At 45.8% G+C, this 15,362-nt stretch overlaps 1 protein-coding gene and 1 long non-coding RNA gene across 2 annotated transcripts in view; both read right to left on the bottom strand.

Moving 5' to 3' along the window:
- Positions 1-12,121: 12,121 nt before the first annotated feature.
- Positions 12,122-13,787, bottom strand: LOC123107941 (uncharacterized). Its single transcript, XR_006451810.1, has 4 exons — positions 13,476-13,787; positions 13,181-13,356; positions 12,907-13,020; positions 12,122-12,451 (listed from the first exon to the last, which is right to left on the bottom strand). It is a non-coding gene; the product is annotated as an uncharacterized lncRNA (long non-coding RNA).
- Positions 13,788-14,070: 283 nt separating this feature from the next.
- Positions 14,071-15,362, bottom strand: part of LOC123105295 (uncharacterized) — a gene marked incomplete at its 5' end in the record, with an annotated part of 2,354 nt that continues 1,062 nt past the window's right edge. Inside the window, 3 exon segments of the mRNA XM_044527335.1 lie at positions 14,071-14,378; positions 14,507-14,774; positions 15,192-15,350. Of these exon segments, the coding sequence (XP_044383270.1) occupies positions 14,341-14,378; positions 14,507-14,774; positions 15,192-15,350 (465 nt within the window).

The raw sequence follows: 15,362 nt of genomic DNA, 5'->3' as shown, positions 1-15,362 counted from the left end.
GAGCATAGACATGATTGGATTATGTCTATCGCAATATGGTTATTCATTTAAGGAGAATAATGGTTACTCTGTTTAATTGAATAATACCTTCAATGGTCTTGCACCTAAAATGGATGGTTTATTGAATCTCGATCGTAGTGATACACATGTTCATGCCAAAAGATATAAGATAGTAATGATAGTACCACCTACTTGTGGCACTGCCACGTAAGTCATATCGGTATAAAGCGCATGAAGAAGCTCCATGTTGATGGATCTTTGGGCTCACTCGTTTTTGAAAAGTTTGAGACATGCGAACCATGTCTATTGGTGTATATGCATGAAGAAACTCCATGCAAATGGACCGTTTGGACTCACTTGATTTTGAATCACTTGAGACATGCAAATCATACCACATGGGCAAGATGACTGAAAGCCTCGGTTTCAGTAAAATGGAACTAGAAAGCAACTTGTTGGAAGTAATACATTTTGATGTGTGCAATCCAATGAGTGCTGAGGCATGTAATGGATATCGTTATGTTCTTACTTCACAGATGATTTGAGTAGATGTTGAGTATATTTACTTGATGAATCACGAGTCTGAATTATTGAAAGGTTCAAGTAATTTCAGGGTGAAGTTGAAAGATCGTCGTGACAAGAGGATAAAATATCTATGATATGATCATAGAAATGAATATCTGAATTACGAGTTTGGCACAGAACTAAGACATTGTGGAAATTGTTTCACAACTAATACAGCCTGGAACACCATAGTGTGATGGTGTGTCCGAACATCATAACTGCATCCTATTGGATATGATGCATACCATGATGTCTCTTATCGAATTACCACGATAGTTTATGGGTTAGGCATTAAAGACAACCACATTCACTTTAAATAGGGCACCACGTAATTCCGATGAGATGACACTGTATGAACTATGGTTTAGGGAAACCTAAGATGTCATTTCTTAAAAGTTTGGGGCTGCGATGCTTATGTGAAAAAGTTTCAGGCTGATAAGCTCGAACCCAAAGCGGATAAATGCATCTTCATAGGACACCCAAAACAGTTGGGTATACCTCCTGTCTCAGAACCGAAAGCAATAAGGGATTGTTTCTAGAATCGGGTCCTTTCTCGAGGAAAAGTTTCTCTCGAAAGAATTGAGTGGGAGGATGGTGGAGACTTGATGAGGTTATTGAACCGTCTCTTCAACTAGTGTGTGGCAGGGCACAGGGAGTTGTTCCTGTGGCACCTACACCAATTGAAGTGGAAGCTTATGATAGTGATCATGAAACTTCAGATCAAGTCACTACCAAACCTCGTGGGATGACAAGGATGCGTACTACTTCAGAGTGGTACGTAATCCTGTCTTGGAAGTCATGTTGCTAGACAACAATGAACCTACGAGCTATGGAGAAGCGATGGTGGGCCCAGATTCCAAAATGGCTCGAGGCCATATAATCCGAGAGAGGATCCATATATGAAAACAAAGTGTAGACTTTGGGAGAACTACTTGATGGTCGTAAGGCTGTTAGGTACATATGGATTTTAAAAGGAAGACGGGCAATGATGGTAGGTATCACCATTAAGAAAGCTCGACTTTTCGTTAAGATGTTTTCCGACAAGTTCAAGGAGTTGACTGCGATGAGACTTTCTCACTCGTAGCGATGCTAAGAGTCTGTTGGAATTATATTAGCGATTACTGCATTATTTATGAAATCTTGCAGATAGGATGTCAAAACATTGTTTCCTCGACGATTTTCTTGAGGAAAGGTTGTATGTGATATAACCGGAAGGTTTTGTCAATCCTGAAAGATGCTAATAAGTATGCAAAGCTCCAGCAATCCTTCTAAGGACTGGAGTAAGCATCTCGGAGTTGGAATGTATGCTTTGATGAGATGATCAAAGATTTTGGGTGTATACAAAGTTTATGAGAAACTTGTATTTCCATAGAAGTGAGTGGGAGCACTATAGAATTTCTGATGAATATATGTTGTTGACATATTGTTGATCAGAAATGACGTAGAATTTCTGGAAAGCATATAGGGTTATTTGGAAAGTGTTTTTCAATGGAAAGCCTAGATTAAGCTACTTGAACATTGAGCATCAAGATCTATAGGGATAGATCAAAATGCTTAATGGTACTTTCAAATGAGCACATACCTTGACATGATCTTGAAGGTGTTCAAGATGGATCAGTCAAAGAAGAAGTTCTTGCCTGAGTTGTAAGGTATGAAGTTAAGACTTAAAGCTCGACCACAGGCAGAAGAAAGAGGAAGGACGAAGGTCGTCCCCTATGCTTTTGTCATAGGCTCTATACGGTATGCCATGCTGAGTACCGCACCTGATGTGTGCCTTGCCACATATCTGGCAAGAGGGTACAAAGGTAATCTAGGAGTAGATCACCAGACAGCGGTCAAAGTTATCCTTAGTAACTAGTGGACTAAGGAATTTTCTCGATTATGGAGGTGGTAAAAGAGTTCGTCGTAAAGGGTTACGCTGATGCAAACTTTGACACTAATCCAGATTATTCTGAGTAGTAAACTGGATTCGTATAGTAGAACAGTTATTTGGAATAGCTCCAAATGTAGCGTAGTAGTTGCATCTACAAGATGACATAGAAATTTGCGAAGTACATACGGATCTGAAAGATTCAGACCCGTTGACTATAACATCTCGCACAAGCATAACATGATCAAACCCAGAACTCATTGAGTGTTAATCACATGGTAATGTGAACTAGATTATTGACTCTAGTAAACTCTTTGGGTGTTAGTCACATGGGGATGTGACCTTGAGTGTTAGTCACATAGCGATGTGAACTGGATTATTGACTCTAGTGCAAGTGGGAGACTGTTGGAAATATGCCCTAGAGGCAATAATAAATTAGTTATTATTATATTTCCTTGTTCATGATAATCGTTTATTATCCATGCTAGGATTGTATTGATAGGAAACTCAGATACATGTGTGGATACATAGACAACACCATGTCCCTAGTAAGCCTTTAGTTGACTAGCTCGTTGATCAATAGATGGTTACGGTTTCCTGACCATGGACATTGGATGTCATTGATAACGGGATCACATCATTAGGAGAATGATGTGATGGACAAGACCCAATCCTAAGCCTAGCACAAGATAATGTAGTTCATATGCTAAAGCTTTTCTAATGTCAAGTATCATTTTCTTAGACCATGAGATTGTGCAACTCCCGGATACCGTAGGAGTGCTTTGGGTGTGCTAAACGTCACAACGTAACTGGGTGGCTATAAAGGTACACTACAGGTATCTCCGAAAGTGTCTGTTGGGTTGCCACGAATCGAGACTGGGATTTGTCACTCCGTGTAAACGGAGAGGTATCTCTGGGCCCACTTGGTAGGACATCATCATAATGTGCACAATATGATCAAGGAGTTGATCACAAGATGATGTGTTACGGAATGAGTAAAGAGACTTGCCGGTAACGAGATTGAACAAGGTATCGGGATACCGACGATCGAATCTCGGGCAAGTAACATACCGATGGACAAAGGGAATTGTATGCGGGATTGATTAAGTCCTTGACATCGTGGTTCATCCGATGAGATCATCGTGGAACATGTGGGAGCCAACATGGGTATCCAGATCCCGCTGTTGGTTATTGACCGGAGAGTCATCTCGGTCATGTCTGCATGTCTCCCGAACCCGTAGGGTCTACACACTTAAGGTTCGGTGACGCTGGGGTTATAGAGATATTAGTATGCGGTAACCCGAAAGTTGTTCGGAGTCCCGGATGAGATCCCGGACGTCACGAGGAGTTCCGGAATGGTCCGGAGGTAAAGAATTATATATATGAAGTGCTATTTCGGCTATCGGGACAAGTTTCGGGGTCACCGGTATTGTACCGGGACCACCGAAAGGGTCCCGGGGGTCCACCGGGTGGGGCCACCTGTCCCGGGGGGCACATGGGCTATAGGGGGGTGCGCCTTGGTCTGTATGGCCCTAGGGCACCAGCCCCAAGAGGCCCATGCGCCAAGAGATAAGGGAAAGGAAGAGTCCTAAAAGGGGAAGGCACCTCCGAGGTGCCTTGGGGAGGATGGACTCCTCCCTGGCCGCACCCTTCCTTGGAGGAAGGGCCAAGGCTGCGCCCCCCCCCCCCTCTCTCCCTTGGCCCTATATATAGTGAGGGGAAGGGATGGCAGCAACACCTAAGCCCTGGCGCCTCCCTCTCCCTCCCATGACATATCTCCCTCCTCCCGCAGCGCTTGGCGAAGCCCTGTTGGAATCCCGCTACTTCCACCACCACGCCGTCGTGCTGCTAGATCTCCATCAACCTCTCCTTCCCCCTTGCTGGATCAAGAAGGAGGAGACGTCGCTGCTCCGTACGTGTGTTGAACGTGGAGGTGTCGTCCGTTCGGCGCTAGGATCATCGGTGATTTGGATCACGACGAGTACGACTTCATCAATCCCGTTCTTTTGAACGCTTCCGCGCACGATCTACAAGGGTGTGTAGATCCACTCCTCCCTCGTTGCTAGATGACTCCATAGATAGATCTTGGTGACACGTAGGAAAATTTTGAATTTATGCTACGTTCCCCTACAATGTGAACGGTGTGGCATATCGCTTCACAATTGGGCTTCTGTAGTCAAATCTAATAACGGTACGCAGTGATTAAAGGATTACTGGCTCTGGCTGTATGAAAAGGATTCTTCTGTATGAATCATTGCAACCTGCTCGACCTTAAACCCATCGACATTCCTTTTCTCATCTTAAAATAGAAAATAACATACATGCACATGCGGCAGGAACCACCGGTGCGGCCTGCCGCCGCGTCTTCCGCCTGCTAGTCATTAAAACTATAAGTGAAAGCCGTGCTTTGCTACGGCCGCTCCATCATACTGACAAAAAAAACTATGGTTTGGTTGGTTGAAAACACATAAACATATTCATCACCGAGTCATGTACTTCATGCACTCCATATACTTGTCTTGTGATGGCAGTACAGTCAAGATCTTGCAAGAGTTTCTACACCCAGGGGTCTTAAACCCGCCTCAACGCCCGGGCGGGCTGACCGGCCAAGAAAAACCAACCCAGTCGGGCGACTCAAACCGTCCTCAAACACCTTGGGTGTCCGGCGCCTCTCATTTACAACCTAAATATGGAGCGGCTAGGGCACGTCCAGTCACTTTCGTCACGTCAGCCTGGCCCACCTCGACCCAAAAAATATCCCCTTCGATGAACCCTAGACTATAGTCTACTAAGTCCACTCCACTCTCTTCGTTCTCTTCTCTTCCCAATCTATTTTTTCTCTTCGCTTCCGATCTATGGCGGATGATCGCAGCGGGTCTGGCTCCGGCGGCGGTGCGAGCGACATCAATGCGGTCACGCTCCGCATTTCTTGGCGCTGCTCCCATCTAGATCAGGGCGACAACAGAGGAGAAAGCTCATGGAGCGACGTGTTGCCCCCCTTCGCCCGCCGTCGTAGTGCGAACAATGTTGTCGGGCCCTCCCGCCCGACCCGCAACACACTGGTGGGTGCGCGGCCCGCTCCGCCCCACTCCAGGTATGCCGTCCCGTCGCCACCACATCCATCGTACCTCCGGAGGGCCTCCACGGGCACCATTGGGTGCTTGTGCCCTCGCTAGCGCCAGTCCGATCGAGGTCGGCCGAGTCGGACGCGCACGCCAGATGGCGCGAGCGGCAACGTGCGAGGGAGGCCATGGCAGCAGCTGACGCATCGATGAGGCGCCGGTCACTAGCGCGCGCCGATCGATCCCGAGGACGCACTCACGTCTCTGACGGGGGCCTATACTAAGGGTAGCTACCATCAGGGAGTCTGGCCTCATCAGACTAGAAGGGGCCCGCTAGGCCGAATGCGAGGATCTAACCCTAGGAGGCGAAGACGACCTTCATCGTCTCCAAGACTAGGAGGCGGCAACGCTCTAGATTGCATGCACCGTGTAAAACCTAGACTTGTCATGCGTATATAATGGGAGGCCTAGGGTCCTCATTCATCATTGACACACAGATAACAAATTGTTGGTAGCAATCTCATATACAATTGTAACCCCTCGCACGAGGTATCCCTCTACCATGAGTAATGAAAACCAGCATGATGTAGGGGTATTACTCTCCGGAGGCCCGAACCTGGATAAACCCTTCATGTGACCTCTGATTCCGGACTTCCAGCTGCGTTTGGACCACTTCCGAGAGATTTGACGGTTTTTTGCTCCATGTGTTGGCGTGCCAAGAACGGGCCGCTGACTGGAGATTGATCTTGGATCGGATCCTTTTTTTGCTTTCAATGGCCTATCACCGGGAGAGAGCCTGACCTTTGACTCATTGACGTTTGTCACTAACAAGGCAGGCCGGGTCGACATCAGCTGACCGGCCAACCCCGTCATCTCAAGGTCTCCAAAGGTGTGATCGCCACGCTCGATTAGGGAGGCGTGCACCGACCTCAGACTTAACAAGACCCGCAAATTTCCTCCGTCCTACTCACAGGACGGAGTCTGCACCGACGATCCAGTTGGTCGCGATGGTCTGCGGCATTTGTCGCCTCATCCAAATGCCGAAGGATTGCGTCGGCACTGACCCCAAAACTCAAGAAGGCGCCGATGCAATCAGCATCACCTCGGCCTTGGACAGCGAAGAGGGCGACGTGACACCACTCTACCTCAGGCTGGTCATAGTGGGGAGTAACATATACTGGTATCATGCATATGATACTAGTGTATGATACTACATCCATAGTGCATAGTATCATAAAGTAGTATCATAGATGGTCTCATTTATTGCCATCCATGACACATAGTAGCATAACATTTATTATGTTACGGTATCTACCTATGTTACTATGACCCTCTCTCTCTTCTTTAATTTCCTACCACGTAAGCATGTTTGCGAGTCCCAAGTATATGATACTAGTTATGTTACCCCCACTATGGCCAGCCTCACAAACGCGGATAAAAACGCTGGCCTCCAGCCCATTTGTGAGGTCTCCTACTCCGATCTCTATGGAGAATCGGGATCCTCTCCAAGCTCAGAGGCCGGCGACTCCACCAACCAGGGGACGTCCCGGTCGGAGGCCCCGCATGCGATTTTCCTTCATCAGATCATGATGATCTTGCGAGCCTCCAGTGTCAGGGCCAGTGGACACCACGACGCAGCTATACACCAACCCTAGAATGACGCACCAGGACAGGTCAGCGGGGCCTCCTGGCAAGCTCGCCGGCAGGCTTCACCACGACCTCAACAGCACTCTGAAATACGGCATCTACACTACCACACGTGACAAGATATGCCCTGAACTACCTCACGACACCGATCGCCGGCACCGACCCAGCGTCAACGACGCTGGAGGCCTCCTCGTATCTCATCTAAATGTGCACTGGAGACCTAATAAGTTAGTCCAAACACCATGGTAAATTTTTGACACGTTGAAAAAGTTGTTGAAAACGTACCCGACTAACTTTTGTGTAAATAGCATATTGATATACAAAAAACAGACCTAATAGCTTACTATGAACAATTTGGTAACTTTTTGATCGGTGGAAAAAGTTATTGAAAAACGTACCCCAATAATTTCCGTGTAAATAATATAGCAATATATGCATAACATAGCTAATAACCTACTTAACATGGTAACTTTTGGCCCAAAAATATATATCGTCAAAACAGACCAAACAAGGATTTAGTTTCAAAGGTCTAGTCGCAACGGAATTTTATGTGAAAATGGTGTTTCAATCAGAACAATGGTGTGAGCACCAAAATATTTTGAAATTCCAAAATACAGAGAATCTATGATGACATCAGTTTTTTCGTCCTCTCGTGCATTTGCATGCATGTGAGGAGAAGGTTGGGTGGACCATTTTTATGTCCCGGCCGTTGCTATGTAAAAAGGATGATAATTTATGAATCGCAGACGTGATAACTTACTTCTCCTAGGTCTGGTAACTTTTGACCCGAAAAAAGTCAGCGAAACATATTGTCATGGGATCTACTTTCGAAGGTCTCGTCGTGATGATTCTTTTAAATGAAAATGATTTTTAAATCAGAGTGCGGTTTGAGCTATAAAATATTTTGAATTTTTGAGTTCGGTAAAATCTTGGCTAACATCATCATTTTCATCCTATATGCATGCATGCAAGAATTAAAAAAGAATCAGCTCAATGCGTTCGGTTTTGTATTAAAAGAACGGTCGTACTCAGTACTAGTGAACGAATCGTTCGATACAATCACGGACGTTATCACAGTCCAACATAATTTAATGTTGCTATATGGTTGGTACGCATAATCCACTCGAAATCCGTAATGGTAGAGTGGAGCTGCTATTCCTCGTACAACTGTATCACATCATGAGATAGTGAAATTGATCTAGTAAAAAGGAACTATTGACCATTTAATTTATTCCTGTTCATTGACAGGAAAACACGGAGTAGCCAAAACTGGTGTTGCCACTTTCTCCGCCGTATCAGCATGCATGCATCGGGCAGTACGACTAAAGTTAGTAGTATAAAATTATACAACTGTTACAGTGATTGACGATTTTAGGAGCCGTCCATCCAGCCTAATCTGACGGTAGGAAAATTGAACTTATGAGGAGTTACAAAACTAAAATTACGAGAAATTACATATAACAGCGGGACCGTGACAAAATTTTAGTGGGGCCAGTTAGTTACTTCGAGGGTAGATCCGTCAAGAAAATTCCCCATGGCAATGTCATCTCGCGATCCCTCATCTCACGAGTAGACACTCATGGGCACCGCAGGCGGAACCTCGCACCGCGGCAGCCCTGGAATACTACCGTCCAAAAATTGCCCGGCTACCTCCCGCAGCGCCGGCGCGGGGATCTGGGCGATGGCGGCGGGGCCAGGTCCTGGAGGCAACCCCGGCTGTGCTTGGTTGTAGTGGTCGCTAGATGGAGCCGCGGGCGCGAGGACCTGGGTTAGGAGCTGGTCGAAGACGCCGGCGCGACGACCTAGGCTTGGTCGTAGTGGCCGCTCCCCCACGGCCCTGCCGACGCCGGCGCGAGTTCCTGGAGGCGAACCCCTGGCTGGGCATGGCGTAGTGGTGGACCAACGGAGCAAGGTATCTCCCTGCTCTTCTCTTCCCCCCTCCCTGCCTGCACGTTCAACGTCGACCAACTACTCCTTTCACCACCTTCAAATAAAGATTCAATTAGTAGTTGAGCAGTGACCACACCTAATGTAGCTATTGCAGAACATGGTTCGTATTGTTACCCTGAAACTCTGAATCCTGTGTTTGGTGTTATTTGATCAAGCTGACAGTTAGCAATACCCCTCTGCTGCCATGACTTTCACAGTTGCCAAGGCCTATAAAATTCTCATTCGGGAGACTACAACCATTCCTGCTATTGCCTGGCTTTGGAAAGCCTGCACTCAACTGAAACATAAATTCTTTTTCTGGTTGTTGAATAACAACATGCTGAACACCACAGAGCTCCTTCGAAGGAAAAATCTACAAATTATGCTCTGGGGAAGAAATTCCTACAGGTTCGGGTCAAAAAACTAGTGAAAGTGAACTCCTTTTTTATGTCATAACCCATACCTTATTTCCAATAATCTTTCATAGCCACAACCTCCCAAAAAAATTTGTATCATAGCCACATGTCGAGTTCTACCGAAGTATTAAATGTCTTTCACTTATAGTGCCAAATACCAGTTTTGGTGAATGTCTTTTTGTAAGTATCCATACTTTCGTAGACATCTTTCTTCAAGGATAACTAATGTATCCTAATCAATGTACTCCATCCGCCTGAATTTACAAGGCTTATTTGATTTGTCTTTACATTAAAAATAAGTTGGCAAAAAAAAGGAGCATTTCAAAGCTTGACATTATCTTAGAAAAGTCACAACGTAGGGGGAGCAACGTCGTCATCAACTTTGAAGGCCACGTTGTTGCAGTCTTCCAAATGTGCTAGCAGCAAAAAAAGATGAGTGCATGTTGTTAATCTTCTTGAAACAAAACTCTCCTTTTTTCAAATTGCTTTACTAACCATTCTCTGTTTTTCAAGGATGAGTAAATTACTGGCAAGCAGGAACCAGCAGCTGCTTCTTCCATCGATTCTGCAATCCCCGGTCCATATTTTTGCTGATAACTATCCATCAGTTCCTAGTTTGTATAGAGGCTGAACTTCTTGTTTCAAATACTTGGAGAACGCTTTTGATCCAGTGGCAACTTACGGGAATAATAATGTATGTTATAATGTCACTGAAGGGAGTTTCACAGTTTGTATTGTATGTCATGGACGCTGTCAGATTATGGTCAATCCATTTCATGTAGTTTACTTTCATTTCTTGCGAACATATGTCATGTACAATAAATTTTAGAGTCCGGACAGGAATCTAGGAACCAATGATGTTTATCGAGTGAAACAAATTGCATTATGGCATGTTTACAGGGATCAAATCTCTGCGATGATGCTCGAATTGAAGTGGTGTTTGTTCAGACTAACGCTATCAACATACATGAGAACAGAGTTTCATACTTGAAGTGAGCAAGGCATGCTCCGAGGTACATCCCCTAAGCCTGAACTAGTGAACGTTGAACGACTGAAGACAAGTGCCTGATTGCGGGGTGTTCTTTTCGCCGCCCCGCCCTCCCATCAACCTCTCCCCACCGCCGTGCAGCAGCCGCCCCGGCCATCCCTCTAAATGTACTAACCCCTTGAAATTCTTCGGCGAACCAGCACCACCCCCACTCCAAAATAGACAAGGGGGAGATGCTACTCCCTGTTCCACCCCCTGCACCCTAAGATGGGCCCGAACGACTAAGATCTATACTTGTAAGCTCGAACGAGTAAGATCCATACTTATGAGCTTGAACGAGTAAGATCCATACTTGTGTGCCCGAACGCCTCATAGTGGTACTTCCGAGTCTCGACGACTCAGAACGGTACTTGTGTGCCCAGAGAAGTAAGGACGATACTTTTGACCTCAGACGACTATGATCGGTACTTGTGAGCTAGCCCAGTGATTCGTAGTGGTATGTGTGGGCTCCATGACCCAGAGTGATCCGTAGTGGTATTTGTTAGCCCGGACGATCCAGAGTAACTAGTAGTGGCATTGGTGGTCCGGACGACGTAAAGGGGCACGAGGTAGTATTGGTGGCCCAACCCATAGTGGTACTTGTGGGCACACAATTAGCACTATGGGTAGTTCGATCCCACGACTACATATGCGTAGTTTGAACCCAGAACGACAAGTATGGGTCATCCAGGTATACAATCACTACTACGGGTCATTTGAACTTAGAACTTCAAGTATGGACCGTCCGGGTCCACAAGCACCACAATGGGTCGTCCAGACCCACAACTAGTACTATTGGTAGTTTGATCCCATAACTAGCACTAAGGGTCATCGAACCCAGAACTACTAGCATGGGTTGTCTGGACCGACAACTAGCATTACCGGTCATCCGGACCCACAACTACCTTAACAAGTAGTCTCGACACAACTAGCGGAGTGGATCGTCGGGTCCCTCGACTAGCACTTCAGTGTGTCTTGACACAACACTATCACTACGGGTCATCTAGGCGACTAAGATCGGTGCTTGTGGGTCTAGAAGGACTAAGGTCAGTTCTTGTAGGCTTGATCGACTAAGATCTGTACTTGTCGATCCGAATGACTCAGATCGACATTTGTTGACCCGAACAACTAAGATCAGTACGCATGGGCCTAAATGACTAAGATCGATACTAGTGAGCCCAAACGAGTAAGACCGGTACTTGTAGGTCCAGCCGACTAAGATCATTACTTGTGGGCCCGAATGACTAACATCGGTACGTACTTCCGTGTGTTTTCACTCATGTCGGGACGAAGGGTATCCTTAGTGACATTTACTTTACAATTTTGGAATGTTTTTCTTTCGCAGAACAGGGATCAAATCTATGACAGAACTGTACTTACCCACCAAACATTATTCTTTGCTTAGCGGAATTGTGATCTCATTGTATTATGTACCAGCAAAATATATAACGAGGCAATGACAAGAATAGGCGTGCAATCTAGCAACCCCAACTTTATCAATCTTCAGGAGCCCCAGCAATACAACGCCCAACAAGGTCATGCGCCCGTCTAAATTTCTGTAAACCACAAGGCGAGCAATACAACCCCCAATACACACACACAAACCCACAAAAAAATGCAACTCGTTACTCTGCCACATTTGAAGAATACAATCAAGCTACATGGATGGAAAACCACACGGCCTAGTTCATCAGAACAATGCTGCTCATATAACCGTAAGATTAGGCATTCACTATAGTCAGAAGAAATGATCCAATAATGCATCTGCAAGAACAAGAAACTGCGGCGTCGCTCGCCCATCTCTGTAGAGATAGTAGCAGGGAAACCTGGTATGATCCCAAATACATCCCATTCAGATCAGTTTCCACATCACCAACACTATTTCCAATCTTCATATGTACATGACCTCAAAATGCCGCCGTTGAAACAAGGCCCTGCACTGCAACGTCCATCATGGACGCCCACACAGAACATTAGTCCTACTTTTGGTCAGAAGTATTAGTAACATTTTCCTAAATAAATGAGGCAGCAACCTTGTAAATCCGTGAAGTCCAACTCTACTAAGTTCCAGTCAATACAAATCAATAGGAGTAGATATTTTAAACGAAAGATAGATCCCCATTCCCTAAGAACAGCAAATATCATTAAAGGACGTTTGTACTGAAGTATCACATTCTGATGGCAAAATTTCATTTGCTCTCTACCCACTTTCAAGGTCCAGTCTTATTATCTTTGAGCACTAAAATTTGTAGAAAGCATGATTAATAAGCTATTATATAAGGATATAGATGCACTGCTCAGGCTTCATGGCAAGTAAACTGTAATCACTAGCAGAATTTGTTACAGAGAATGGAATACTTGAAGAAAATAATACTACCACAAAAATAGCAGTACCTAACAGCGCATGATACAAAAGTTGTAGATTAGATCGATGGCAAGGCCAGTTCAGACTGTTATGTACACGAACCATATGCATATGCCCACACAATCGGGACTGTTTCCATCATCCTATACCACAAAAACATGATTAGTTACAGAGAATAAAATACTATTCAGCTGGGATTACAACTTGATAATAGGACCACAACCGCAATAGTTCCCTACCACGAAACCCCTTGTAGCTGAAAGTTTGCTGCCATCATCTCCTACACAACATGTATGCACCTACCTTTAGTGTGCGGGAAGGTCGCCGGCGCTGACTAAGGCAGTAGGGTATCCGACGTATGGTGTAGAGCAGCAGTTCCATTAATTAGACGTGCAAGCAATCCTTGTGAGCAACGATTTATACTGAATCCCAAAACATGAAAATGTAGAGCAGGAACTGAACTGGGGATTGATTAATTCCTGAAAAAAGAACAAATTTTGGTGTTTTCCAATCCTCCATTACTCAAAGTTGAAGCCAACATAAATCAATCAAGAGCTGAAGACGAGGTAAAGAAAAAGGGGTTGTGGGGGAGAGGAACCTGGATGGCGGTCTGGCCGCATGGGTCAGGGAAGAGGCCGGAGCCGTTCCACGCCTTGGCGACGAAGTTCTCGATGATGGCGTACAGGGCCGGCCGGCACGCGGATTGGATGCGCCACGACCGGCCGGAACCTTGGCGGAGGAGTGACAACAAGGTCGCGGACTGCCGCTTCTCTTCTGGATCGGGGTCGCCGCGTGGGGATGATCTAAACGGCGCACCAAGCTACCCGTCTACGAGCGGGATGTGCGGCGGCTATGCGGAGAAACCGATTCATTCGTGCGTGGGGACGGCCTCTGAACATGCCGTGAGGAACGGAAACGGACGAGCGACTCAAGTACTATTATACCCTTTTAGAAAAAAATAAATCTTAAAATAATTTTCCCAGATCCAATGGCTAGAAATAATCAAAGGTGGAGTTACATAAAATTATAAATCGTAACTCCCCAATCACTGTAAAAGAGCTCATAAAATTAAGGACACTTATTTTAAAACGAATGGAGTATTAATTAAGCCTGTAAAAGACAAATGGAAACGGCTGTGCCAACGTGCCTACAAGGCCACGAAAAGAAAAGCAGAAAGTGTAGATAGACGGACGAGACCAGCAAACCTTACTACTTAGCGGTATCATTTATAGTCACACACCTTCAATCCGGCCGAAAGGCCTATTCGAATTTAGCCATACATACAAATGCTATTATCTCAAAGCTAGCTGCGGCCTGCTACCACACACAACACAACATTACTCCACATCCATGCAAATTACACACACATAGTGACATAGCGGATTCATGCTCTAATAAGCACGCCTTATTTTCTTAATTACGGAAACGATGTATAACTCGCTGTAAGCATATATGCGCTTCTCTCACATCTGGTTGCTCCACATCCATGCCGGGAGGCACCCTGCAATAGTATTCGAAAGAAGAAAAAAACAACGAGCGAGGAAACCATGTCAGTGCAAAAGACATGCGGCTTATTTCAAATTGCAAGATGAGATAGAACCAAATCAAAAAAAAAAGCTATTAGCTCACATGAGTATGGGAAGCTGAAGCAAAGGGCCGGTTTGTTGAGAGCCTGCTCCTGATGATCTGCCACAAGGATGTAGAAGTGGCCCATGACCCCCGTATGCTGCCGCTCGCTGCTGTAGTTGGAGACCATGGTCAGCACCTCACCGTCCCTTACCTTCACCGTACCCGGCTCCGGATAGCACGTCGACATCCCGACGACGTATCCCTCCTCATTCCCGGCCTCCTGCCCGGTGCCGTAGATTGGCATGGACTTGCAGAGCAGGCGGCCGTCCTGATAATAAGATTTGAGTCGTTCTTGCGTTTAATTTCTTCAGATGAGAATTCATGCATTCGATCCATTCCAAAGCTAGAAATGGAGTATGGTTGTATAAATAAGTGAATTGTAACGGAATTGTGCCAAAAATTACTAATTCTGAAGCTTTTTTTTTGGTTGCAAAAATACTAGTCGGTGGCTTAGGGCGTTTTGAGCATGATTATGATAGATGGGTCTCGCTGAACAGGATGACGTGGCAGAAAATAAAGACTAATACATTTTTGTTTCGCAAAAAGACCCCTAAAAAGCAATCGGCTCCTCTAGTCCGGTGGTGGACACCGGCGACCACTCCCTCCCTGTGTGCGGCCGGTGCAGCTGAGCCTTTAATGTCGATGGATTCTATAATTCACTCATGTATGAATAGGTGACATATACCTGGCCGTGCAACGAGGAACCGAGGCCACCTCTATGCAGGTGAGCAACGGCGTAGACGACGTCGCCTCCATGGGACACCATTTCTTTGGTCGTCTTCATGTCGACGCAGTTGTTACTCGCTCGGTCATCCGAGCTGCATTCGTCCACACGATACTCTATCTGTAAAGCCAG

The sequence above is a fragment of the Triticum aestivum genome, chromosome 5A (assembly GCF_018294505.1).
Source record: "Triticum aestivum cultivar Chinese Spring chromosome 5A, IWGSC CS RefSeq v2.1, whole genome shotgun sequence".
Classification (NCBI taxonomy): domain Eukaryota; kingdom Viridiplantae; phylum Streptophyta; class Magnoliopsida; order Poales; family Poaceae; genus Triticum; species Triticum aestivum.
This window is presented reverse-complemented; position numbering and strand designations above follow the sequence as displayed.